This window comes from Mustela putorius, unplaced genomic scaffold, assembly GCF_011764305.1.
Source record: "Mustela putorius furo isolate JIRA1106 unplaced genomic scaffold, ASM1176430v1.1 tig00003834_pilon_pilon_pilon, whole genome shotgun sequence".
Lineage (NCBI taxonomy): Eukaryota > Metazoa > Chordata > Mammalia > Carnivora > Mustelidae > Mustela > Mustela putorius.
In genome coordinates this window covers 100527691-100552318 of record NW_025421987.1, presented here as the reverse complement: position 1 = coordinate 100552318, position 24628 = coordinate 100527691, and the positions used below count along the sequence as shown (strand labels likewise).

The window sequence follows — 24628 nt, the reverse complement described above, 5'->3', positions numbered from 1 at the left end:
ACTGGGAACTTTTCCAAAATGAATTCCATTTTACATTTTCACCAATAGTATATGAGGGTTGCAATTTTTCCACATCTTTACCAATACTTGTTTTTCTGTTTTTTTTTTTATAGCCATCCTAGTAGGCTATCATAGGTATGAAATGGTATCTCATTGTAGTATTGATATGTATTTTATTAATGGCTACTGTTGTTGAGCATCTTTTCATGAGCTTATTGGAGATTTGCATACCTGCTTTGGAGAAATGTCTATTCAGATCCTTTGTCAAATTTCTAATTGGGGTCTTTATTATTGAGTTGTAAGCATTCTTTATATATTTTAGATATGTCTGTTATCAAATATACGATTTAAACATATTTCCCTGTTGAGTATGTTTTTTAACTTTCTTGATGTTGTCCATTGAAGAACAAGAATTTTTAATTTTTATGATGTTCAGTTTACTCTTTTTCTTTGGTTACTTTATGCTTTTGAAGTCATATCAAAGAAACCATTGCATAATCCAAAGTCATGAGGATTTATGCCTATGTTTTCTTCTTCTTTTTTTTTTTTAAAGATTTTATTCATTTATTTGACAGAGAGATCACAAGTAGACAGAGAGGCAGGCAGAGAGCCCGATGCGCTTGATCCCAGGACCCTGAGATCATGATCTGAGCTGAAGGCAGAGGCCCAACCCACTGAGCCATCCAGGCACCCCTGCTTATGTTTTCTTCTAAGAGTTTTATAGTTTTAGCTCTTATATTTAGATCTTTAATCCATTTTGAGTTAATTTTTGCATGTGGCAAGAATTAGGAGGTTAACTTTATTCGTTCTTTGTGAATATTCAGTTGTCCCAGCACAATTTGTTGAAAAGTCTGTTCTTCTCCCATTAAATGGCCTCGGTACTCTTGTCAAAAATCAGTTGACCAGGGGCACCTGGGTGGCTTGGTGGGTTGGGCCGCTGCCTTCGGCTCGGGTCATGGTCTCAGGGTCCTGGGATCGAGTCTGGCGTCTGGCTCTCTGCTTGGCGGGGAGCCTGCTTCCCCCTCTCTCTGCCTGCCTCTCTGCCTACTTGTGATCTTTCTCTCTGTCAAATAAATAAATAAAATCTTAAAAAAAAAAATCAGTTGACCATAGATGTGAGGGCTTATTTCTATATTCTCAGTTCTATTCCATTGATCTATACGTTTGTACTTGTGCCAGTACCACACTGTTTTGATTGTTGTTACTTTGTAGAAAATTTTAAAATCAGAAAGTATAGGTCATCCAACTTTATACTTCATTTTCAAGATTGGTTTGGCTATTCTGGTCCACCCCCCAGGGATTTCCATATAAATTTTTGGATCAGTTTAGATTCAGAAGCTAGCTGGGATTTGGATAGGGATTGCATTTAATCTGTAGGTGATTTTGAGGAATATTGCTATCTTAACAATATTAAGTCTTCTGATCAGTGAACATGAGATCTCTTTCCATTTTTTTAGATCTTCCTTAACATCTAACATTTTCAACAGTGTAGTTTCTAGAGTATAGGATTTACATTTACTTTGTTAAATTTGTTCATAAGCATTTTACTCTTTATGATGCTATTGGGATTTTTTTGGTTGTTTTTGTTTTAGAGAGAGAGAGCAGTGGGAGGGGCATAAGGATATTTGTAAGTATTTATTCTTTGTGACGCTATTGGGGGTTTTGGTTGTTTTGGTTTTAGAGAGAGAGAGAGAGAGAGCAGTTGGGAGGGGCAGGGAAAGAAAGAGAGAGAGAAAGAATCTTAAACAGGCTCCATGCCCAGCCCAATGCAGAGTCCTATTGGGGCTGGATCTCACAACCCTGAGATCATGACCTGAGCCGAAATTGAGAGTTGAACACTTAACCAACTGAGCCACCCACGTGCCCCATGATACTGTTGTTAATGGAGTTATTCTTCTAATTTCAATTTCAGATTGTTCACTGCAAGCGTGTAGAAAAACCAATTGATTTTGTATGTTGATCTTTTATCCTGCAACCTTACTGAATTCATTTATTAGTTTTAATAGTTTTTCTAGTGGATCCCTTAGGCCTTTTTATACAAGACTATGTCATCTATATAGAGATAGCTTTACTTCTTCCTTTTCAATATGGATGTCTTTTATCTCTTTTTCTTGACTCATTGCCAGGATTTGAAGCTCTAGAATAATGTGGACTAGAAGTAGTGAGAACAGACACTCTCCTGGGGGGAAAGTAATCAGTTTTTTATCATTATGTATGTTAGCTATAGGTTTTTCATAGATACCATCTATTGTTTTTCTTACTTTATTTAAATTCAATTAATTAACATGTAGTATATCATTAATTTTAGATGTAGAGTTCAATTATTCATCAATTGCATATAACACCCAGTGCTCGTTATATCACATGCCCTCCTTAATGCCCATAGTCAGTTAGTAGGTTGTTTCCTTCTATTCTTAGCTTGTTGAGGTTTTTGTTTGTTTGTTTTTTACCATGAAAAGGGGTTGAGTTTTGTTAAGTGCTTGTTCTATGTCTATTGAGAGACTTATGTGGTTTTTGTCCTTTATCCTATTGATATGGTATGTTACCTTAATTAATGTCCAGATGATAAAACAACCTAGTGATAGTTTTCTAGGGCTGCTGTAACCAGGTTCCAGAAGTAGAGTGGCTTAAATATAGGAGTTTATTGTTTTACAGTCATGAAAGCAAGGAGTCCAAGACCAATGTGTTGGTCCTTCTGAGGGCTGTGAAGAAGAATATTTTCCATGCTTTTCCCTTACTTCTAGTTTTCTAGTTTTCTGGTAACATTTGGTATTCCTTGTTATGTAGAAGAATCACCCCAATCTCTGCGTTCATCTTCATATAGAATTCTTCTTATATGCTTGTCTGAGTCCAATTTTCTTCTTTTTTCACCAAGATACTGGTTATATTGGGTTAGAGCCCACCCTTATGCCCCCATTTTAATACAACTAATTATATCTGCAACAACTCTATATCCAAATAAGGTCACATTCTCAGTTAGGACTCAGTTAGGGTTAGGACTTCAACATATGAGTTTCTTTTTTTTTTAAATTAATTTATTTTTTTCAGTGTAACAGTATTCATTGTTTTTGCACCACACCCAGTGCTCCATGCAATATGTGCCCTCTCTAATACCCACCAGCTGGTTCCCCCAACCTTCCACCCCCTCCCCCTTCAAAACCCTCAGATTGTTTTTCAGAATCCATAGTCTCTCATGGTTCACCTCCCCTTCCAATTTCTCTCAACTCCCTTCTCCTCTCCATCTCCCCTTGTCCTCCATCCTATTTGTTATGCTCCACAAATAAGTGAAACCATATGATAATTGACTCTCTCTGCTTGACTTATTTCACTCAGCATGATCTCTTCCAGTCCCGTCCATGTTGCTACAAAAGATGGAGGCATAATACTCCATAGTGTATATGGACCACATCTTCCTTATCCATTCGTCCGTTGAAGGGCATCTTGGTTTTTTCCAGTTTGGTGACCGTGGCTATTGCTGCTATAAACATTGGGGTACAGATGGCCCTTCTTTTCACTGCATCTGTATCTTTGGGGTAAATACCCATTAGTGCAATTGAAGGTCATAGGGAAGCTCTATTTTTAATTTCTTAAGGAATCTCCCCATTGTTCTCCAAAGTGGCTGCACCAACCTGCATTCCCACCAACAGTGTAGGAGGATTCCCCTTTCTCCACATCCTCTCCAACACATGTTGTTTCCTCTCCTGTTAATTTTGGCCATTCTAACTGGTGTAAGGTGGTATCTCAATGTGGTTTTAATTTGAATCTCCCTGATAGCTAATGATGATGACCATTTTTTCATGTGTCTGATAGTCATTTGTATGTCTTCGTTGTAGAAGTGTCTGTTCTTATCTTCTGCCCATTTTTTTTTATATGATTGTCTGTTTTGTGTGTGTTGAGTTTGAGGAGTTCTTTATAGATCCTGGATATCAATCTTTTGTCTGTACTGTCATTTGCAAATATCTTCTCCCATTCCGTGGGTTGCCTCTTTGTTTTGTTGACTGTTTCCTTTGCTGTGCAGAAGCTTTTGATCTTGATGAAGTCCCAAAAGTTCATTTTTGCTTTTGTTTCCTTTGCCTTTGGAGACATATCTTGAAAGAAGTTGCTGTGGCTGATATCGAAGAGGTTACCACCTGTGTTCTCCTCTAGGGTACTGATGGATTCCTGTCTCACGTTGAGGTCTTTTATCCATTTCAAGTTTATCTTTGTGTACAGTGTAAGAGAATGGTCGAGTTTCATTCTTCTACATATAGTTGTCCAGTTTTCCCAGTGCCATTTATTGAAGAGACTGTTTTTTTTCCACTGTATATTTTTTCCTGTTTTGTCGAAGATTATTTGACCATAGAGTTGAGGGTCCATGTCTGGGCTCTCTACTCTGTTCCACTGGTCTATGTGTCTGTTTTTATGCCAGTACCATGCTGTCTTAGTGATCACAGCTTTCTAGTAAAGCTTGAAATCAGGTAACGTGATTCCCCCAGTTTTATTTTTGTTTTTCAACATTTCCTTAGCGATTTGGGGTCTCTTTTGATTCCATAGAGATTTTTGGGATTATTTGCTCCAGCTCTTTTAAGAATACGGGTGGAATTTTGATCAGAATGGCATTAAAAGTATAGATTGTTCTAGGCAGTATAGACATTTTAACAATGTTTATTCTTCTGATCCAAGAGCATGGAATGGTCTTCCATCTTTTTGTGTCTTCTTCAGTTTCTTTGATGAGTGTTCTGTAGTTTGAGTATAGATCCTTTACCTCTTTGGTTAGGTTTATTCCCAAGTATCTTATGGTTCTTCGTGCTATAGTAAATGGAATCGATTCTCTAATTTCCCTTTCTGTATTTTCATTATTAGTGTATAAGAAAGCCACTGATTTCTGTCCATTGACTTTGTATCCTGCCACGTTGCTGAATTGTTGTATGAGTTATAGTAGTTTGGGGGTGGAGTCTTTTGGGTTTTCCATATAAAGAATCATGTCATCTGCGAAGAGAGAGAGTTTGACTTCTTCATTGCCAATTTGGATACATTTTATTTCTCTTTGTTGTCTGATTGCTGTTGCTAGGACTTCTAATACTATGTTGAACAAGAGTGGTGAGAGTGGGCATCCTTGTCGTGTTCCTGATCTCAACAGGAAGGCTGCAAGCTTTTTCCCATTGAGGATGATATTTGCTGTGGGTCTTTCATAGATAGATTTTATGAAGTTCAGGAATGTTCCCTCTATTCCTATACTTTGAAGCATTTTAATCAGGAATGGATGCTGGATTTTGTCAAATGCTTTTTCTGCTTCAGTTGAGGGACCATGTGGCTCTTCTCTATTTTCTTATTGATTTGTTCTATCACATTGATTGATTTGCGAATGTTGAACCATCCTTGTAGCCCAGGAATGAATCCTACCTGGTCATGGTGGATAATCTTTTTAATGTGCTGTTGGATCCTGTTTGCTAGGATCTTGTTGAGAATCTTAGCATCCATATTCATCAGGGATATTGGTCTGCAATTCTCCTTTTTGGTAGGGTCTTTGCCTGGTTTGGGGATCAAGGTAATGCTGGCTTCATAGAAAGAGTCTGGAAATTTTCCTTCTGCTTCAATTTTTTGAAACGGCTTCAGGAGAATAGGTGTTATTTCTTCTTTGAAAGTTTGGTAGAATTCCCCAGGGAATCCATCAGGTCCTGGGCTCTTGTTTTTTGGGAGGTTTTTGATCACTGCTTCAATCTCGTTACTAGTTATTGGTCTGTTCAGGTTGTCAGTTTCTTCCTGGTTCAATTTTGGGAGTTTATAGTTTTCCAGGAATGTATCCATTTCATTTGGTTGCTTAGCTTATTGGCATATAACTGTTGATAATAACTTCTGATGATTGTTTCTACTTCCTCGGTGTTAGTTTTGATCTCTCCCTTTTCATTTATAATTCTATGAATTTGGGCTTTCTCTCTTTTCTTTTGGATTAGTGTGGCCAATGGTTTATTGATCTTATCGATTCTTTCAAAAAACCAGCTTCTAGTTTCATTGATACATTCTACTGTATCTCTGGTTTCTACCTCATTGATCTCAGCTCTAATCTTGATTATTTCTCTTCTTATGTATGGAGTTGGTTTGATTTGTTGTTGATTCTCCAGTTCTTTAAGATGTAGAGACAGCTGGTGTATTCTGGATTTTTCAATTTTTTTGAGGGAGGCTTGGATGGCTATGCATTTCCTCCTTAGGACCGCCTTTGCTGTATCCCATAGGTTTTGGACCGAAGTGTCTTCTTCTCATTGGTTTCCATGAATTGTTCAGTTCTTCTTTGATCTACTGGTTGATCCAAGCATTCTTAATTAAGGTGGTCTTTAGCTTCCAGGTGTTTGAGTTCCTTCCAAACTTTTCCTTGTGATTGAGCTCCAGTTTCAAAGCATTGTGATCTGAGAATGTGCAGGGAATAATCTCAGTCTTTTGGTATCGGTTGAGTCCTGATTTATGACCCAGTATGTGGTCTATTCTTGAGAAGGTTCCATGTGCACTTGAGAAGAATGAGTATTCTGTTGTTTTAGGGTGGAATGTTCTGTATATATTTGTGAGGTCTATCTGGTCCAATGTGTCATTCAATGCTCTTGTTTCTTTATTGATTTTCTGCTTCGATGATCTATTTCTGAGAGAGGCGTGTTAAGATCTCCTACTATTAGTGTATTCATATCAATATGACTCTTTATCTTGATTAACAGTTTTCTTATGTAATTGGCTGCTCCCATATTAGGGACATAGATATTTACAATTGTTAGATCATCTTGGTGGATAGTCTCTTTAAGAATGATGTAGTGTCCTTCTATATCTCTGACTACAGTCTTTAGTTTAAAATCTAATTTATCTGATATGAGAATCACTACCCTGGCCTTCTTTTGAGGCGCATTGGCATGAAAGATGCTTCTCCATCCTTTCACTTTCAGTCTGGGTGTATCTTTAGGTTCAAAATGGGTTTCTTGTAGACAACATATGGATAGGTCCTGTTGTTTTATCCAATCTGCAACCCTGTGCCATTTTATGGGCACATTTAGGCCATTCACATTGAGAGTGATTATTGATAGATACGTTTTTATTGACATCGTGTTACCTTTGAACTCTTTCTTTCTGTAGATTGTCTCTATATTTCTGTTCAATGCTATTCTTAGGATTTTTCCTCTTTTATAGAACCCCCTTTAATATTTCCTGCAGTGTCAGCTTGGTGGTTGCATAGTCTTTTAAGCCTTGTCGGTCTTGGAAACTCTTTATCTCTCCATCCATTTTGAATGTCAGCCTTGCTGGATAAAGTATTCTTGACTGCATGTTCTTCTCATTTAGTGCCCTGAATATATCTTACCAGCCCTTTCTGGCTTGCCAGGTCTCTGTGGACAGGTCTGACATTATTCTGATGGGCTTTCCTCTGTAAGTAAGGATCCTTTTTGTCCTAGCGGCTTTCAAGAGATTATATCTACAAAATGATTCCTCAATTTGACTATCAGGTGCTTTGATGTTTTTCTGGAATCTATAATCTTGGGTGGAAACCGTTCAGCCTCTAATACATGAACGCTGTTTCCATTTGCAAAATTGAGAAAATTTTCATGAAGAACTTGTTCCACCATATCTTCTAGACTTCTTTCTTTCTCCTCCCCCTCAGGGATTCCAATAATTCTGACATTGGAACGTTTCATGGCATCATTTATTTCCCTGATTCTGTTTTCGTGGCTTCTAAGCTGTTTGTTCCAAGCTTCCTCCTGATCCTTTCTTTCTATCTGTTTGTCCTCCAGATCACTAATTCTATCTTCTGTCTCAGTTACCCTAGCTTTGAGAGAGTTTAGATTAGATTGGAACTCATTGAGATCATTGTGAAGCTCATCCCTGGTAGCTTTCAGCTCTTCCCTAACATTGAAAACATGATCTCTTGTCAATTTCAGTTCAACCTAATCAATTCCGTTTGGTCATCCATGCTTTCTCCAACTAGCTATTGCCTGGTAATTGTTAGCCTGAATTCTCTTTCCGACATATTGTCAATGTTGATAGCCATTAGCTCTGTTGCAGAAAGTGGGCTTTCCTCTGTATTTTTCTTCTGTTGGACATTCCTCCTCCTAGTCATTTTGGTGAGAGATGGCTGAATGGATGTAGCTGGATGTATTGACCGTGGTGCAGTCAAGGTGCACCCTGGAATGCTTCTGAGCAATCAGGATTCCCCACCCAAATGAGAGAAAAAAGAAAAGGAAAAGAAAAAAAAGAGAGAGAGACAGGAAAGAAAGGGAAGATAAAAGAGAAGGTTCAGCCCAAATGGGCCCCAAGGTAAGATTTATGAAGTATGTAAACAAAAACAGACAAACAAAAAGTCTGATAAAAGTATATGAGAAGAGAAAAAAATATATATATAAACAAATAAAGGAAGAACCTCGTCAAAAAGAACCCCAAGTGTAAGATTTATATACTATCAGGACAAACACAAAAACACAGAAATGCTGGTGGAAGAAAAAGATGGGAGGGTGGTTATAAATTCTCAGTGTGGGTGAGGAAGGTTGTTTTGATTCATCCTGGATGTATCTTGATATGTTTGTTAAAGGACTCAACTTTCCTAAGATAAAGAGGGATTAAAACTGGTTTACCTATAGGGGTAGCATTGATTGGGGAAAGGGGATTACCTTGAAGTTTAACTCTATATGAATATTAGAAAGTAAAAATAAAAAAAGGAATAAACTAGACTAAACTAAACTAAAATTAAAAAAAAAAAGAAATTTAAAAAATAGAAATGCAAAAGGAAAACACAGGTGTATGTATCAAAAAGTTCAGGTTAGAAGATTATTATGGAATTTGATGTACTGGACATCTCACTGTGATGGTAAATAGGTTTAAAAAATTATCTATATAGAAAAAAATGAGCCAGAATAGTGGGAACGAATTAAAAATAAAAGTTGTCCTATGAAGTAGTCGTGGTTGCTCTCTTGTGGTCTTTATTTTTCCCCCCTTTCCTGGTTGGTTTTCTGGGGGAGGGGACTGCCAAGTGGGTTTTCAGTCAATGATGTTCTCTTAGTTAAGTCCTCCCACCCCCCTCAAGGGGGTGGGCTCTGAGGAAACCGGTTTTGTCAGGCTTTTGTTCTCTGGAGGTTTTTATGTTTGTTCACTTTTGTTTTTCTCTCTCGCCTTGACTGCTTTTGATGGTTTTTGTAGGTTTAGAGGAAATCTAACTGCACCCTGACCTCCCTCTCAGAGAGAAGCCTCAGTCTGGCTGCAGAGTCCAAATAAATCTCCTCTTGGCCGCTGGCGGAGCAGGACTCAGGATTTTTTGCTTGTACCCAAAACCATGGCAGAGGTCTGGGCAGCTCCAGACTGCCAGAGAGGTTCCAAGCAGTGATCGCACACTGAGATTTTCCTGCTGGCCTGGGCTGGGAGTGCCTGGTCTTTCCGGGTCTGAGAGCACCGGACTGGCACCTGTGCACACCTGTCTCAGGGGAGGGCGTGGGGCACGATTCGGACTCTGATGGCAGGGCAGGGCACTCGCATGGGGACTGCAGAAAGGCTGTGCTGCCGTTGACTAGCGAGGCTCCCAGCCCCTCATGGGAGCCGGCCCCACAAGCTCTCAGGCGTGCTGGTGGCTCAGGGACCAATACCTGGTTTCTCTGCTGCACTCTCTCTGGCTCTGTGCCAGGGGTGGCTGTCCTGGGTCTGGGGACTTAAGCCCCTGTCCCTAACACCCCGATTCCCACAATTCCCCCCCCCCCTCCCGGTGATCCTTTGCTCTTTTTGAGTGCTTCCTACCAGACTCCCAAGTTAATGCTGGTCCCCAGATACAGGGCACTCTACCAATGGGTCACCTCTGGTGGCTCCCTCCCCTTTTTGTTTATCTTCCGATATCAGTCCGACTTTCCCACTCCACTTTACCTGCTCACTGGCGTCTTCTGCTCCGGTAGAGATCCAGACGTGTATAATTCTGATCTCAGGCTGATTTCTTGGGTGATCAGAGTTCTTTGGAAGGTAATCAGCTCACTTTAGGGTACAGATTGAAAGGGCGCCTCCTCCTACTTCCCCGCCATCTTGTCTCAACATATGAGTTTTAAGGGGACACAATGCAACCCCATAACACTTGAATTCTGGTGTTATCCGACTAATCATTTGTTCTGTCTTTTGTGTGCTACTCAAGATTGAAGTCTTATATATTGTTTCTTTCTTTTTTTTTTTTTTTAAATTTTTTTTAAAGATTTTATTTATTTATTTGACAGAGAGAAATTACAAGTACACTGAGAGGCAGGCAGAGAGAGAGAGAAGGAAGCAGGCTCCCTGCTGAGCAGAGAGCCCAATGCGGGACTTGATCCCAGGACCCTGAGATCATGACCTGAGCCGAAGGCAGCGGCTTAACCCACTGAGCCACCCAGGCGCCCCTTATATATTGTTTCTGAATGCGTGGATCTAATAATCATTTGGAGTAGAGATCATAACTTGGATCCCGGGGGCCCAGTTTTTTCCATAGTCCTGTTTTGTTCGGCCTGCACACTACTGACAAAAGTAATGATAATCATTAGTAATTGACAATACTTAAAATTCAGGAGATATCACCTAAGAATCTAGATTCTTAACATTTCTTAAAAACAAAACCAGAAGATTTAATAACAAGTATTACCATGTGAGTTGGCTGGGGCTGTACTGACTTTACACTTTAGATGGGGCCTGTGCTATCCACTTCACCACAGCTCCCATCATTCCCACTCAGCCTGCTTCATTTACTTAATTATATGCCTATGGCTATTTGAGTATGTGATCTTGATTTAGAAGCTCGGGTCATGGTCTTCCCTAAGCCTAAGAAAATGCAAACATATGCCCGTGTATTGTTCACAATATCAACTGATAAATCAACTATTTTGAACCCAATGGCCCTATGACACAGAGAATCAAGGACATTTGGATACTATAGACATTTGATTTCAAGACTTTTGATCTTGATGTTTTAACTGCCGTTTTAATCATATTATATTTTAGATATTACACCCATTACCTAATAATGGTTTCACTTTAAGAAATACATACAATTTTAGAATTTTTATCCAGTTCATAACACATATTAATAGACATAACCTTTATAAAATAAAACCAACCATAACTAGAAACCTGCATAGTAAAAGTACTTCTAGACAAAGAAATAAAGATTAAATAGTCATGTATATTTGGTAAGATTAGTAACAAAAATATTGACCCTGAAAGAGTTTTTTTTGACTAAAATTCTACAAAAAAATTGCCTTTTTGGCATAATTTAAATGTGTAAGATTTGAGTTCAGAAATGATGGCCAGTAAATAGAATTTAAAATAGACAGTATTTGATACAGATTTCTCAAAATTGATCAACAAAATCTTTAATGTAATGTTTACCAAGAAAATAATTCATTTTGATAAAAGTAATTTTAGTAAAATAATGGAAAATGTTAAAAACAGTTTCTACTTAACATAGAAAACTAGGCAAGGAATTAAACTTTTCTCAAGAAAAAGCTTTCTGGGGTTGCCTGGGTAGCTCAGTTGTGAAGCATCTGCCTTCAGCTCAGATCCTGGAATTCAGCCCCACATTGGGCTCCCTACTCAGCAGGAAGCCTGCTTCTCCCTCTCCCACTCCCCCTGCTTGTACTCCCTCTCACTGTGTTCCTTTCAGTCAAATAAATAAAAGAAATCTTAAAAAAAAAAAAAAAAAGGAATGTGCTTTCTGAAAATTCATTGTGTTTGTATAATTCAGATGCCATTTTATATTTAAAATGTTGGCCAGGATCAGAGTACCTATAGGTCAAAAGGTGGAAATCCAAACACCAATATCAAAATATTCTGCCATCTAGGGACTCTGTCAATAATGGTATCTGATTGACTAAACCCAGATAAGTGAGTGCTGTGTTACCAAAAGGAATTAAAAAAAACTGAAATTTATAGGATTTGCTGAGTCTCTTAAAGGATGAAAATACAAAGGGATGGGTATAAGATCATAGAATGCTGTAGATCAGAAATATTTACTTGAGACTGCTGATGAACCCTTTTCTTCTTTTCCTCACTAAGCGCACCAGTCAGGATCCTCAGGCCTGGAAGATGGAAGACATGCCTACCACCAAACTCTCCATTGCATGGCAGCTACCACAGTATGCCCTGGTTACAGCTGGGGAGGTCATGTTCTCTGTCACAGGACTTGAGTTTTCCTATTCTCAGGTTGGTTTTTGCAAGTGAAAAGTGGAGGCAGATATATTGCTTGGAGAAGGATGAATTTTAATCATAATACTGCTTTAAAAAGTATGTGATCCTGGCCAAGACCTCTATATTTTTTTGGCCTTAGACTCCCAGGATCATAGCAGTGCAGCATAGTAACTGATGCTGTTTGGAATCTAGGAAAGGGTACTTTAAGAATAAGGGCTGCAGAGAGAGTCAATTATCAATTATCATATGGTTTCACTTATTTGTGGAGCATAACAAATAGCATGGAGGACAAGGGGAGATGGAGAGGAGAAGGGAGTTGAGGGAAATTGGAAGGGGAGGTGAACCATGAGAGACTATGGACTCTGAAAAACAATCTGAGGGTTTTGAAGGGGTGGGGGGTGGGAGGTTGGAGGAACCAGGTGATGGGTATTGGGGAGGGCACGTATTGCATGGAGCACTGGGTGTGGTGCAAAAACAATGAATACTGTTACGCTGAAAAGAAATTTTAAAAAAATAAATAAAATTTTAAAAAAATGTAAAAAAAAAAGAATAAGGAGTCAAATAGCCCATGTTCAAATTTTGATTGTACAAATTATCGTGTAAAGCTTGAGCAAGTTAATTATCTCTCTAATGCTATTTTTCTTTATGTGTAAAGTAAGAATACTGATAGAATTTATCTCTTAGCGTATAATGAAGATTATATGAAATAATGAATTGAAGTATTCAATTAAGAGCTCCATCTTCTTATTACTGTTCACATTATTATCACCCCTTAAATCAACATGATAGCCAAAGTTGGAGGAGGAGGAGTTCAAATTTAGAAACTTTAGTGGGAAAAGTTTTCTGGATAGATGCTTGAGTCATAGGGTGGTTTGGGGGAGTTTGTTTACTCACAAACCTGTGTCCTCTTTAGGCTCCCACTAGTATGAAATCTGTACTCCAGGCAGCCTGGTTGTTGACAGTCGCAGTTGGGAATATCATCGTGCTTGTTGTGGCACAGTTCAGTGGCCTGGTACAGGTATGGATCTGATGAAGCAGGAGTTTGTGTCTACCCAAGATTTTCCCTCCAAGTTCCTTTCCTCCCTCTTCCTCCATCCCTTTGCCGCCCACATTCTTCACTTAGTGCTGTGTGTAAGATGGTTAAGATATAAACAGACTTTGCCAGGAGAATGGACATGTAAGAGTGGCAATAATGGCTGCCATAGACCATATGAGGAGAGGCCAGTGAATCCATTCTTCTTTTAACAAACCTCTGCCTACATTGGTGACCCTGAGTCAGTTTGTTCCATAGTCCTCATCCTATGAAGATCCGTTTAAAGTTTCTTCATATTCTTCTCTTATATTTATTTCTTCCTGCAGTGGGCTGAATTCATTTTGTTTTCCTGTCTCCTGCTGGTGGTCTGCCTGATCTTCTCCATCATGGGCTACAATTATGTTCCTATAAAGCCAGAGGATTTACAGGAGCCAGCAGATAAGCAGATTCCCTATACCCAAGGGAATATGATCAACCTGGAGACCAAGAAGACAAAGCTCTAATGGCTCCCTGGACTCTTCCCAGACCCCATTTCTGGGATTTGGTCTTGGTTATCACCCATCCTAAGGCATTTTTTTCTCCTACTTGTTAGGGAAGGGAAGGAGCATCCTATCTGAGCAGAGGTCCTCCACTTTTCTCTCATGATAGAGGCAGTTTTAGGACTGGATATTCCAGTACATTAAAGAGCAAGTCCCCTGAGACTCTATATCTTCCCATCAGTTACTAAACTCTGTAAACATTGTGTAGTATTCCTGAAGAAGGCCTCGCATCTCTAAATGGCCATTAAAAGCATAAATGTGTAACTGAATTAGTTTCTGGGATTATGTAGAGTTATATGGGAATCACTTTACTTGCCATTTAGAACCAATGACTCCACATTTTTAGGGATTGATTCAGGGGTAAAATTGCAGAATAACAAAAATGGTATTTCAGGTTTCTTCATAAGCAACATAATTGTACTATCCACTAGGACCTCAAGAATTGGTATTTATGGTGCAATCTGGTATAGGGCCTGACCTCTCAGCTATCCAGGTTTGATAAGACCATAGTAAATTTTTCAGTCCAGGTGGTAGGAAACAAATGACATTTTATTAATACAGAGAAGAAATACATCTTTCTGATAATTACAGTATTTTATCTACTAACCCAAAACCCCCTTTCTTCATACTAATAGATCTTTGGAAACCAAATTAAATGTGGTAAGCATAGTTCTGGAAAACAAGAATATGTATAAATTGTAGAAATTCTGTTGAGTCTTCTTTAGTGTACATTTTTCATAGGGACTACAATGTTTCAGCTGGATTATGCCTTTCTAAGGACAGTTATATGGGTACTAATTATAATTCTCCAACCATGCATTTTCAGTGTTTTTGGGTTAGCTTTTTCTTATTATTACATCATTTCTTGTTTATTATAACAGATGTTTAATAACAATATTTTTATGAATCCAACTTCCTTTTTTAATTATTATCCTCTTTAGCCTCAAAGTAGTTGGTCTGTTTTTGATAAGTTTTTCTGTTTTACTTTTACCATAAATTTAATTTCTTTTTCCAAGTTTTTATTTTACTTCCAGTTAGTTAACTTAAAGTGTAATATTAGTTTTATTTTCTCTTTTTGTTTTTGGTAGGCAGAAAATTGGATTCATTCCTGGCTTATGCTCAGTTGAAATGCCAGAAATCCTCTATAGAAGAAGGAATAAAAAGATTTAGAGAGTGGGGTTCCTGGGTGGCTCTGTCAGTTGGTTTCAGATTAGGTCATGGTCTCAGAGTCATGGGATGGAGCTCAGCCTCAGGCTCCCTGGCAGTGAGGAGTCTGCTGGAGATTCTCTCCTTCATTGGCCCCTTCTCCCCTTCTCACTCACATGTTCTCTCTCTCTCTCTCTCCCTCTCTGAGGTAAATGAATGAATCTTTAAAAGAAAAAAAAAAGAGATTTAGGGAGATAAGTATGTTAGAGTGGATCTCTCATGTACTACCAACTCAGCCATCCCAGCCCTAAGGACATGCCAGTCACAATAACATTAAGAAATGCATTAATGGGGACGCCTGGGTGGCTCAGTTGGTTGAGCAGCTGCCTTCGGCTCGGGTCATGATCCCAGTGTCCTGGGATCGAGTCCCACATCGGGCTCCTTGCTCAGCGGGGAGCCTGCTTCTCCCTCTGCCTCTGCCTGCCATTCTGTCTGCCTGTGCTCGCTCTCTCCCCCTCTCTCTCTCTGATAAATAAATAAAATCTTTAAAAAAAAAAAAAGAAATGCATTAATGAAGAGAGTACCAAGATATCTGAAAAGCACATTGTGGCTGGCTTCTGTAGGTCAGAGACAAAGGTGGCAAATACTGATATTGAAATGGGTTCTATGATTTCAATAAGGAATATGATATCTCAGGGTGGCAGAGACTAGTAAGCAGCGCCAAATTATCAGAAGAACAACTTGGACTGGTTACTTTAGTAGACAGAAGTGCTGGTGGGACAGTCATAATGGTTCGATTCACAGGAATATTTGGAATTAAATAATTGATTATAGAGTCCCTAGAGCTGAAATAGGGAGTTCATCATGTTTACCTAGGCAAAGAAAATCTATGGAGTGAAGGCCCTTTGGTGGGCATTTATATAGGACACAAACATTCTAATCCTCTGAATTCATTCTGAGAGATCCCTTTGCATACCTTTTTCTCCAGACCAACTTGGTATCAATTCTCTAAAGATTTTATTTATTTATTTGAGAGAGAGTGAGTGAGAGGTTGAGAGAACACATTGGGGGAGGATCAGAGGGAGAAGCAGATGCCTTGAAAAGTCCAGGAGGACCCTGGGATCATGACATGAGCAGAAGGCAGACACTTAACCAACTGAGCCACCCAGGCACCCTCAATTCTCATATTGTTCCTTTCATGTCCCTGACTGTGCTGCCAAATCATTAGCTTTCTAGACATGTATTACTATAGAGCTTCTCTTTAGGCCAGATTTCCTGTGGACTAAATGAGCAATGAGATGTTATGTTTAGGGTTCTGCCCACTGGATGGAGTTACCTTTCTTTTTTTGCAGGGTCACAAACTTGGTCGGACTGTATTGACTTCTGCTGCATTGCAGAAGTCATCACCAACTGTCATGCAAAACCCTCTGCAAAATAGACTCAGATTTTTTTGTGGCCATCAAGAGCATTGCATGTGGCTAAAGTCAAGAATGAGAGCAGGATAGCAGCGTAATGGGAATAGACACACCAGGATTAAGAGCTACCAGCTCATCCAATTTACAATTTCTCAAGCCCAGTCCCAAATGTACCACATGATAAAGGAGTATTGCTGGAAATGGCTGATTCTATGGGTTGGTAGATAAAACACTCAATTCATGTGGGGCAACAGTGATCCATAGTCAAATGGATTCAGTCTCCACCGTAGCAAGCCAAGAGCTTTTTACTCCAAAACTATGGGCCTTTATGCTGAATCTCTTCTCAGAGCTTCCCCAGAGATCATAACGCATTTGATCATAGATATGTTGCAAGCCACTGGGTTCACTGGTCATAAAGAGGATGACCATATAATCTATCATCCAAACTAGGACAGTCTTGAAAATGAAAGGAGGCCCTACACTGGGACAATAGGCATAAATTAAAACTAACCTGAGATGTATAGTCATTCAGTCATAGCAGCCAAGTGATTAATTTGTTTGCTTTGTATCCTTGATCAGTCAGAGTGCACACTGAAAGGAATTCAGGAAATTTTGACAGAGAACTCTCAATTCTAAAATATCCTGGATTAGTGGAGTAGGTTATTGATTTCAAGGTAAGATATCTTCAAGTATCTAGGCAGAAAAAAAGAAATAGTTCTCAAACATTAGTAGGCATGAGAAACAGCTGGATGGTTTTTTAAAACATTTCTGGACTCTATACCAAAGTTCCTTATTCAGTAGCCATAAAATGGGGTTGGGTAATTTGCATTTTAACAAATACCCATATCATGTTGATGCTAATCAACATGATATGGGTATTTATATATATAAATATATATTTATATATATGTTAAGAGCCACTGATCTACAGAGAAGAGAAAAAATTTTCCCACAGACCATCTTCAGTCTTTTCCACATCAGAATTCAATACCAAATGATAATGGGGCAACTGCTACAGTATTCTAAAGAAAAAATTATATCAAGATGTGGTTGAAATTGTAGGGGCCTGACAGCTTTTATAAACATGAACAAACTCAAGTAAAATTGCCTTTATGAGAATCTCTTGCAAAAGCTATGCAATGATGAAGTCCTGTTAAGAAAAGATGAATAAAAATAACTTGGGAATGGAGAACCTGCATTAAATAAAAAACCAATACTAAGAGAATTATGATTGTAAAATAAATATTAAAATGATAAAATATACATTTATCTAAACAAACTAATGTATTTCATCTATAAGAAATAAAATATGTAAATTTGAGGTTCCTTTTTTTAAAAGATTTTATTTATTTATTAGAAGGAGAGCTTGAGCAGTAGGTAGAGATGGTGAGGAGGGAAAGACTGGCTCGTTCATATCTTTTTTTGTTTTGTTTTGTTTTTTAAGATTTTATTTATTTATTTGACAGAGAGAGATCACAAATAGGCAGAGAGACAGACAGAGAGAGAGATGAGGAGAAGCAGGCTCCCTGCTGAGCAGAGAGCCCCATGCGGGACTCCATCCCAGGCCCCTGGGATCATGACCTGAGCCAAAGGCAGAGGCTCAACCCACTGAGCCACCCAGGCGCCCCCATATCTTTTTTTTTTTAAATTAACATATAATATATTATTTGCTTCAGGCTTACAGGTCTGTGATTCATCAGTCTTGCACAATTCACAGCACTCACCATAGCACATACCCTCCCCAATGTCCATAACCCAGTCACCCTATCCTTCCCCTCAGCAGACCTCGGTTTGTTTCCTGTGATTAAGAGTCTCTTATGGCTATTTCATATCTTGATGTAGCTGAACTTAAAATGAACTTTGCCCTCCATGAAATTACCCCCAAGAAGCATAACATTTTACTCAACAGAATTGAGACGAGAACTGGTTTTAATTTTTAAGATGCCTGTTTCTTTGTATCCTTTTTGTAGGAGTTGAAAAATAACTGAATAAAAATTATATCTTCTTTAGGTTTTTAAAAATAAATATAAGTGGGAACTTTGTTTACTTTGTCAACAAAACTAAATCAAGAGGTGAGCAGAGATTACAGGGAATGTGATAGTGGCTAGCATTTGAAACCTGGGGTTTTAAAGCACAATGACTCCAACTACTCAACATTTTCCTTTGTCTTTTTTCATAATCTGATAGGGCTTTCAAAACCTGGGGTTTTAAAGCACAATGATTTCCAACTGCTCGACATATTCCTTTGTCTTTTTTCAAAATCCAGGAGGGCTCTTTTCAAAAATAAAATCTCTTCAAATGAAATATTTGAAGTTTAACAATTCTTCCAGTTTTGTTTCAATTTCCCTTTTTCTGTTAGAAAAGAAAAACTTTTAAAATTAAAATTATCATTTATATGAACACATTTTATAAGGATCTCTATCACTCATTGTATATCAGAAAACACATTTTGTAATGATGTTTGACCTACTATAGTTAAGATTTTTATTAAGATATAGTATATATCATAGAATTCACACATTATAAGCATACAATTTCATGATTTTTAGTAAGTTTACAAAATTGTGCAACAACCATCACCACAATCCAATTTTAGAACATTTCTGTCACCCCAGAAAGAAACCTCCTGTCCATTTGCAGTCAATGCCTGTTCCAAGCCCAGGCCTAGGCAACCACTAACTTACTATCTGTACAGATTTGCCTTTTCTGGAATTTCATATAAATAGGAATCATATAATATGTGGTCTTTTGTATCTGGCTTCTTTCACTTAACATTTTTGAAGTTCATCCATGTTGTAGTATTCATCAGTATTTTGTTTTTCTTTATTACTGAATAGAATTCCATTGTATAGCTATATCACATTTTGTTCATCTGTTCACCAGTTGATGGAAATCTGGATTTTTTCTACTTTTTTTTGTTATTATAAATAAGGCTTCTATGAACATTTATATATATTTTTATGTAGATAAATTCTCTTGGGTAATAACAGAGTGGAATTTCTGGGTTATGTGGTAAATTTATGTCTAATATGCATTTTTAATTGCCAAAAGTCTTTCAAAGCAGCCCCATCATTTCACATTTCCATCAGCAACTATGAAGGTTTCCATTTTTCCACATTTATGCTACCACTTACTATTGTCTGTCTCTTTCCTTATTCTCATTCTAGTGGGTATGAAGTGGTGTCTCACTGTGGTTTTAATTTGTAGTGATAGTATTATTATGATAGTAATGATAGTAATATTATTTAGAACATCTTTTCATGTGCTCATTAACCATTTTTATGTTTTCCTTTGCGAAATCTCTATTCAAACGTTGTCTATTTTTAAAAATTTTGTCATTTGTCTTATTTAGCTGTAAGATTTCTTTATAGATTATGGTTAGAAGTATTTTTATCAAGGATTTGTGAATACATTCTCTAAGTTTGTGGTTTGTATTTCTGTTTCCTTAATGGTGTCTTTTGAAGTACAAAACTTAAATTTTGATGAAGTCCAACTTATAATTATTTTCTTTTAAGGATTATGCTATTGGTGTCATACTAAGAACTCTTCACTTAATCCAAGGACATAAAGGTTTTCTTCTCTCTTTTTCTCTAAATGTTTTACAGTTTTAACTCTTACATTTAGACTGTTATCCATTTTGAATTAATTATTTACATGTGTATGAGGGTTCTAAATCCATCTTTTTACATGTGGCTATCTAAATGACCTAGCATCATATGTAGAAAAGACAATCCTTCCCTCACAGAATTGCCTTAAAAGCTTTGTAAAATATCAATTTACCATAAATGTAAAGATTTATTTCTGGACTCTTAATTCTGTTTCACTGATCAGTATGTCTATACTATGTCAGTACCACACTCTCTTAACTATTATAGCTTTATAGTACATTTTTAAAATTGGAAAGAATAAGTCAGTCCTCCAATTTCATCTTTCAAGAATGTTTTTACTATGCTGGGAACAGGCTTATGTATAAGGACCGACTCCCACTTGTTCATGGTGTATAATTATTTTTGTATGTTTAAATATTGGTAATATTCTGTTAAGGATTTTTACATCTAAGTTCAGGAAGGATGTTTGTTCATAGTTTTCTCTTTTTTTGTAATGACTTGCAATGACTTTGTGCTGTCTTCCTTAAATGAGCAGGGAGTATGTCCTCCTCTTCTGGAAAAAATTGTATAAAGTTAGTGTTAATTATACTTGTAAAGTTGTGCTAGACTTCTCTAGTAAGACTGACTTGGTCTGGAGATTTCATTTCAGAGAGCTTTTAATTAAAAATCCAGTTTCCTGAGGTGGCAGCACTTGTGGTGACTGAGTGGAGCCCAGTGACAGGATGTTGGTGTTGGTAAAAAGAGACCTGCCTACCCCATATTAGTTTGCCAGCTAAAAAAACTGCTGATGCCAGGAAAGATTCAACATTCTCTGTGCTGGAAACTTTGGACCAAAACCAGCTACGACTATCTCAAGACTTTGGCCCGTGATACTCAGATTGTAAGAAGTGACTTTGATGAGAATCTGAATTATCTAGAACAGAAAGTTGTAACTGCTGGGCAGTTCAAAAATCGGTTTGCTTCATGGGCATATTTTCTACGGGAAAATATGGGCATCAGGTTATTCCATGGGAGATATAGCCCGCTTAAGCCCTGTTACAGAGGTAGTTTGATGTGGACACTCTTATCTCATATGCACAAATTTGAAGCATATGAGCATTAAAAAATTTTTACATTAACCCAGGTTCCTCCATCGGAGCATATAATGTTTTGAAAACAAACATTATTCCTTCATTTGTGTTGAGAGATATCCAGGCTTCTATAGTTGTCACTTACCTGTATCAGTAAACCGGACATGATGTGAAAGTAGAACAAATTGAATATAAAAGAATCTTAAAGCCAAAAAAATTCAATTTCCTTAATGGCTATAGAACTTTGGAGATGATTAATTACATCTTAGTTGAATTTTGGCTGTTTGTGGTTCTCAGGGAATTATTTCATTTCTTCTAAGCCACCATACTTATGAGCATAAAGTTATAGGTAGTACTGTCATTTTATTTATAATTATTGCTTAATAACTATATGATAATTATTTATGTTCATTATTTATTTTATACTTTTGTATTTACTTTATACTGGCTGTAGTATCTGGAATGAGATTTCCTATTTCATCCTGATTATTGATAGTAAGTATTTTGTTTTTGTCAGTCTTAATGGAGGTTTATCAATTTTATTGATATTTTTGAAGAACAAGCTTCTTGTTTCTTGAATTATTTGGTAATGTTTTCTATATGCAGTTTTATTTTCTGTTCTTATATTAGTTCATATCTTTGTTTACTCTGGGTTTGTTTTGCTCCTTTCTCTAGTTTATTGAATTAAGATCATAGATTACAGAAATTGACATCTTTCCCCATTTTAAATGTAAACATTTAGTGTTATAAATTTCCCTCTGAGTACTGATTTAGCTAGATACTACATATTTTGATATGTTGTGTTTTCATTTTTATTTAGTTCTATGTACTTTTAAAATTCTCTTTGAGACTTCCTTTTTGTCCATAATTTAGAAGTGTGTTTGCTTAGTTTCCAAGTGTTTCAAGAGTTTCCTGTTGTCTTTGTTATAGATTTCCAGTTTGATTCCATTATAGTCAGAGCACACATTTTGTATGATTTCAATTCTTCTACATTTGTTTCTCTTCTATAACACTTAGTTTGTTTCCTGGTTTGTCCCATGGTTTGTCTCCCTCTCATTTCTTCCCATTCAGTTTTCCTTCCCTTCCCCTATGGTGCTCCAAGCTAGTCCTTCTGTTCCTCATATGATTGAAACCATATGATAATTGTCTTTGCTTGACTTATTTCACTTAGCATAATCCTTCCAGTTCCATCATGTTGATATAAATGGTAGGTATTCATCCTTTCTGATGGCTGAGTAATATTTTTGAGTTTTTCTCTCTGTATAATGTTTATGGTGGTTGCTGTGGGTGCTAATTATAATGATGTCCTGGTATCAACATTTACCACTTCAGATGAAGTATAGAAACTTCACTTCCATTTAGGTCTCTTTACCTTTCCCACCTTTAAATATCATTGTTTTGAGTATTCGTATTATAATTTTTATTTCAATCTGTTTATAAAACTCATAAGGAAATGTACTATTGTATGGACTCATATTTCTGTTCTTTCTATTGTTTCTTCTTGATTTCCTTCTTTTATCATTTCCTTTCTGCTTGGAGAAATTCAGTCTTTTCACAGTAGGTCTGCTAGTCACAGAATCTTAACTTTCACTCATCTATGAATGTCTTTATTTTCCCTTCATTCCTGAAAAATAGCTTTTCCAGATAGAGAACTGTGGTTAACAGTTCTTTTCTTTCAGCACTGGGTATGGTGAAAAAATAATGAATACTGTTATGCTGAAAATAAATTAATTAAAAAAAAATAAAAAAAATTAAAATGTTGACTTACGATCCGCCCAAAATAAAATAAAATAAAATTGAATTAAATTAAAAAACAAAACACATTCTGCCCTTTCCTTATTCATGGTTTTACATAACAAATCCACTTAAATTGGTGTTTCCTACAGCGAAGGCCTTGTTTCTCTCTGGCTCCTTTCAAGAGTTTTTGTCCTTTTTTAAAAGTTTAATTGTGGGGGTGCCTGGGTGGCTCAGTGGGTTGGGCCACTGCCTTCGGCTGGGGTCATGATCTCAGGGTCCTGGGATCGAGTCCCGCGTTGGGCTCTCTGCTCAGCAGGGAGCCTGCTTCCTCCTCTCTCTGTCTGCCTGCCTCTCTGCCTACTTGTGATCTCTCTCTGTCAAATAAATAAATAAAATCTTTTAAAAAAAGTTTAATTATGATGTATCTTGTCATGGATCCTTTAGGTTTATCCTGTTTGGGTTCATTTAGCTTTTAGGTTCATTCAATCTCTAAGTTGGTGTCTTTCATCAAATACAGGAAGTTCCCAGCCATTATTTCTTCAAATACTCATTCATCCCTACTTTTCTCCTCTACTTTCTGGAACTCCAATGATATTAGATATTCTGTTGTAGTTTTACAGGTCTCTGAGACTCTGTTCATTTTTTCCAGTTTCTTTTCTGTTGTTCAAATTGAGTGAATTCTGTTGTTCTGTCCTCATGTTCACTGATTGTAGCCTCCCATTTCCACTCTTCTGTTGAGCTCATCTTGTGAGTTTTTAATTTCTGAGCTTTGTATTTTTCAGTTTTATAATTCCCTTTTCTTTTTTGCACAATTATTATTTCTTTTTTGAGATTTTCTATTTCTTAAGAGAATTGTAATTGATTATTGTAGCATTTTTATAATATCTGCCTTCAAATTCTTTTTTTTTTTTTAAAGATTTTATTTATTTATTTGACAGAGAGAAATCACATGTAGATGGAGAGGCAGGCAGAGAGAGAGAGAGGGAAGCAGGCTCTCCGCTGAGCAGAGAGCCCGATGCGGGACTCGATCCCAGGACCCCGAGATCATGACCTGAGCCGAAGGCAGCGGCTTAACCCACTGAGCCACCCAGGCGCCCCTGCCTTCAAATTCTTATCAGATGATTCCAACATCTGATTCAAATCAGGTTGGCATCAGGTGATTTCATTTTTCATTCAAGTTGTGATTTTCTTGGTTCTTGGTTTGTATCTTGGTCATTTTGTCTATTATGTTAGGATACTCTGGGTCCTATTTTAATATTTTATTTTATTTATTTTTTATTTTATTTTAATTATTTTATGTTGAACCTATTAGGTTCAACATACAAGTTGTCACCTACTTTTGCAGGCCATGATTCCAATGGCAGTTTAATGATTCAGAACATTTGTGATGTTATGTTGGTCTATTTGATGTACATGGTGCTGCTAAGGATCACTCTGGTCTCTGTCAGTGCTGCCTGAGGTTACAGACAGAATTTCCCCTGGCTAGGTTGCTAGATATCTCTTGGTGAGGAGTATGTAGAAATCTTTCTCTTGGTGTTCCCCTGCTACCCTAGTTAATCTGGGCCAGGGAGGAGAGTATCAGTTTCATGGAAACAAAGTGGCTTCCAGGCTCAGGCTGTTAGCTGTGTCAGGTCCTTTTTCCTGGTTTTGTAGTCAGCACTACTATCTCTGGGCAGTGGAAGAAAGTCTCTAGTCCATGGGAACAAAGAGCTTTCTCAGCTGGGTTACTCACTTTATCTGAGCCTCTTACTGGTTCTTCCTACTCACCATAGTACTTCTTCATGGAAGAGTCTCTGGCCTAACAGGGAAGGAGCGTACTTCCCCTGGTCACTTATTTTTGGCAGGGTTCCTAGATGGTCCCCATTGCCCGAGGTTGTCAGAGCGACTCCCACTAAATCCAGGGAGGAGGAATGAGCTATTACCTTCTTTTGTTAGGTGGGAAGTTGGGAAA

General features: G+C 37.5%; 1 protein-coding gene and 1 pseudogene across 1 annotated transcript in view; both read left to right on the top strand.

Annotated features, from left to right (window-relative positions):
• SLC15A2 (solute carrier family 15 member 2) overlaps nucleotides 1–13970 on the top strand; it is a 52383-nt gene extending 38413 nt beyond the window's left edge. Inside the window, exons 22-24 of the mRNA XM_004745480.3 lie at nucleotides 11998–12144; nucleotides 13043–13147; nucleotides 13489–13970. Coding sequence (XP_004745537.2) covers nucleotides 11998–12144; nucleotides 13043–13147; nucleotides 13489–13665 — 429 coding nt within the window. The 3' untranslated portion in view covers nucleotides 13666–13970. The remainder of the gene's footprint in view (nucleotides 1–11997; nucleotides 12145–13042; nucleotides 13148–13488) is intronic.
• A 3158-nt stretch (nucleotides 13971–17128) lies between these two features.
• LOC101674662 lies at nucleotides 17129–22398 on the top strand (annotated as a pseudogene).
• The last annotated feature ends 2230 nt before the right edge of the window (nucleotides 22399–24628 follow it).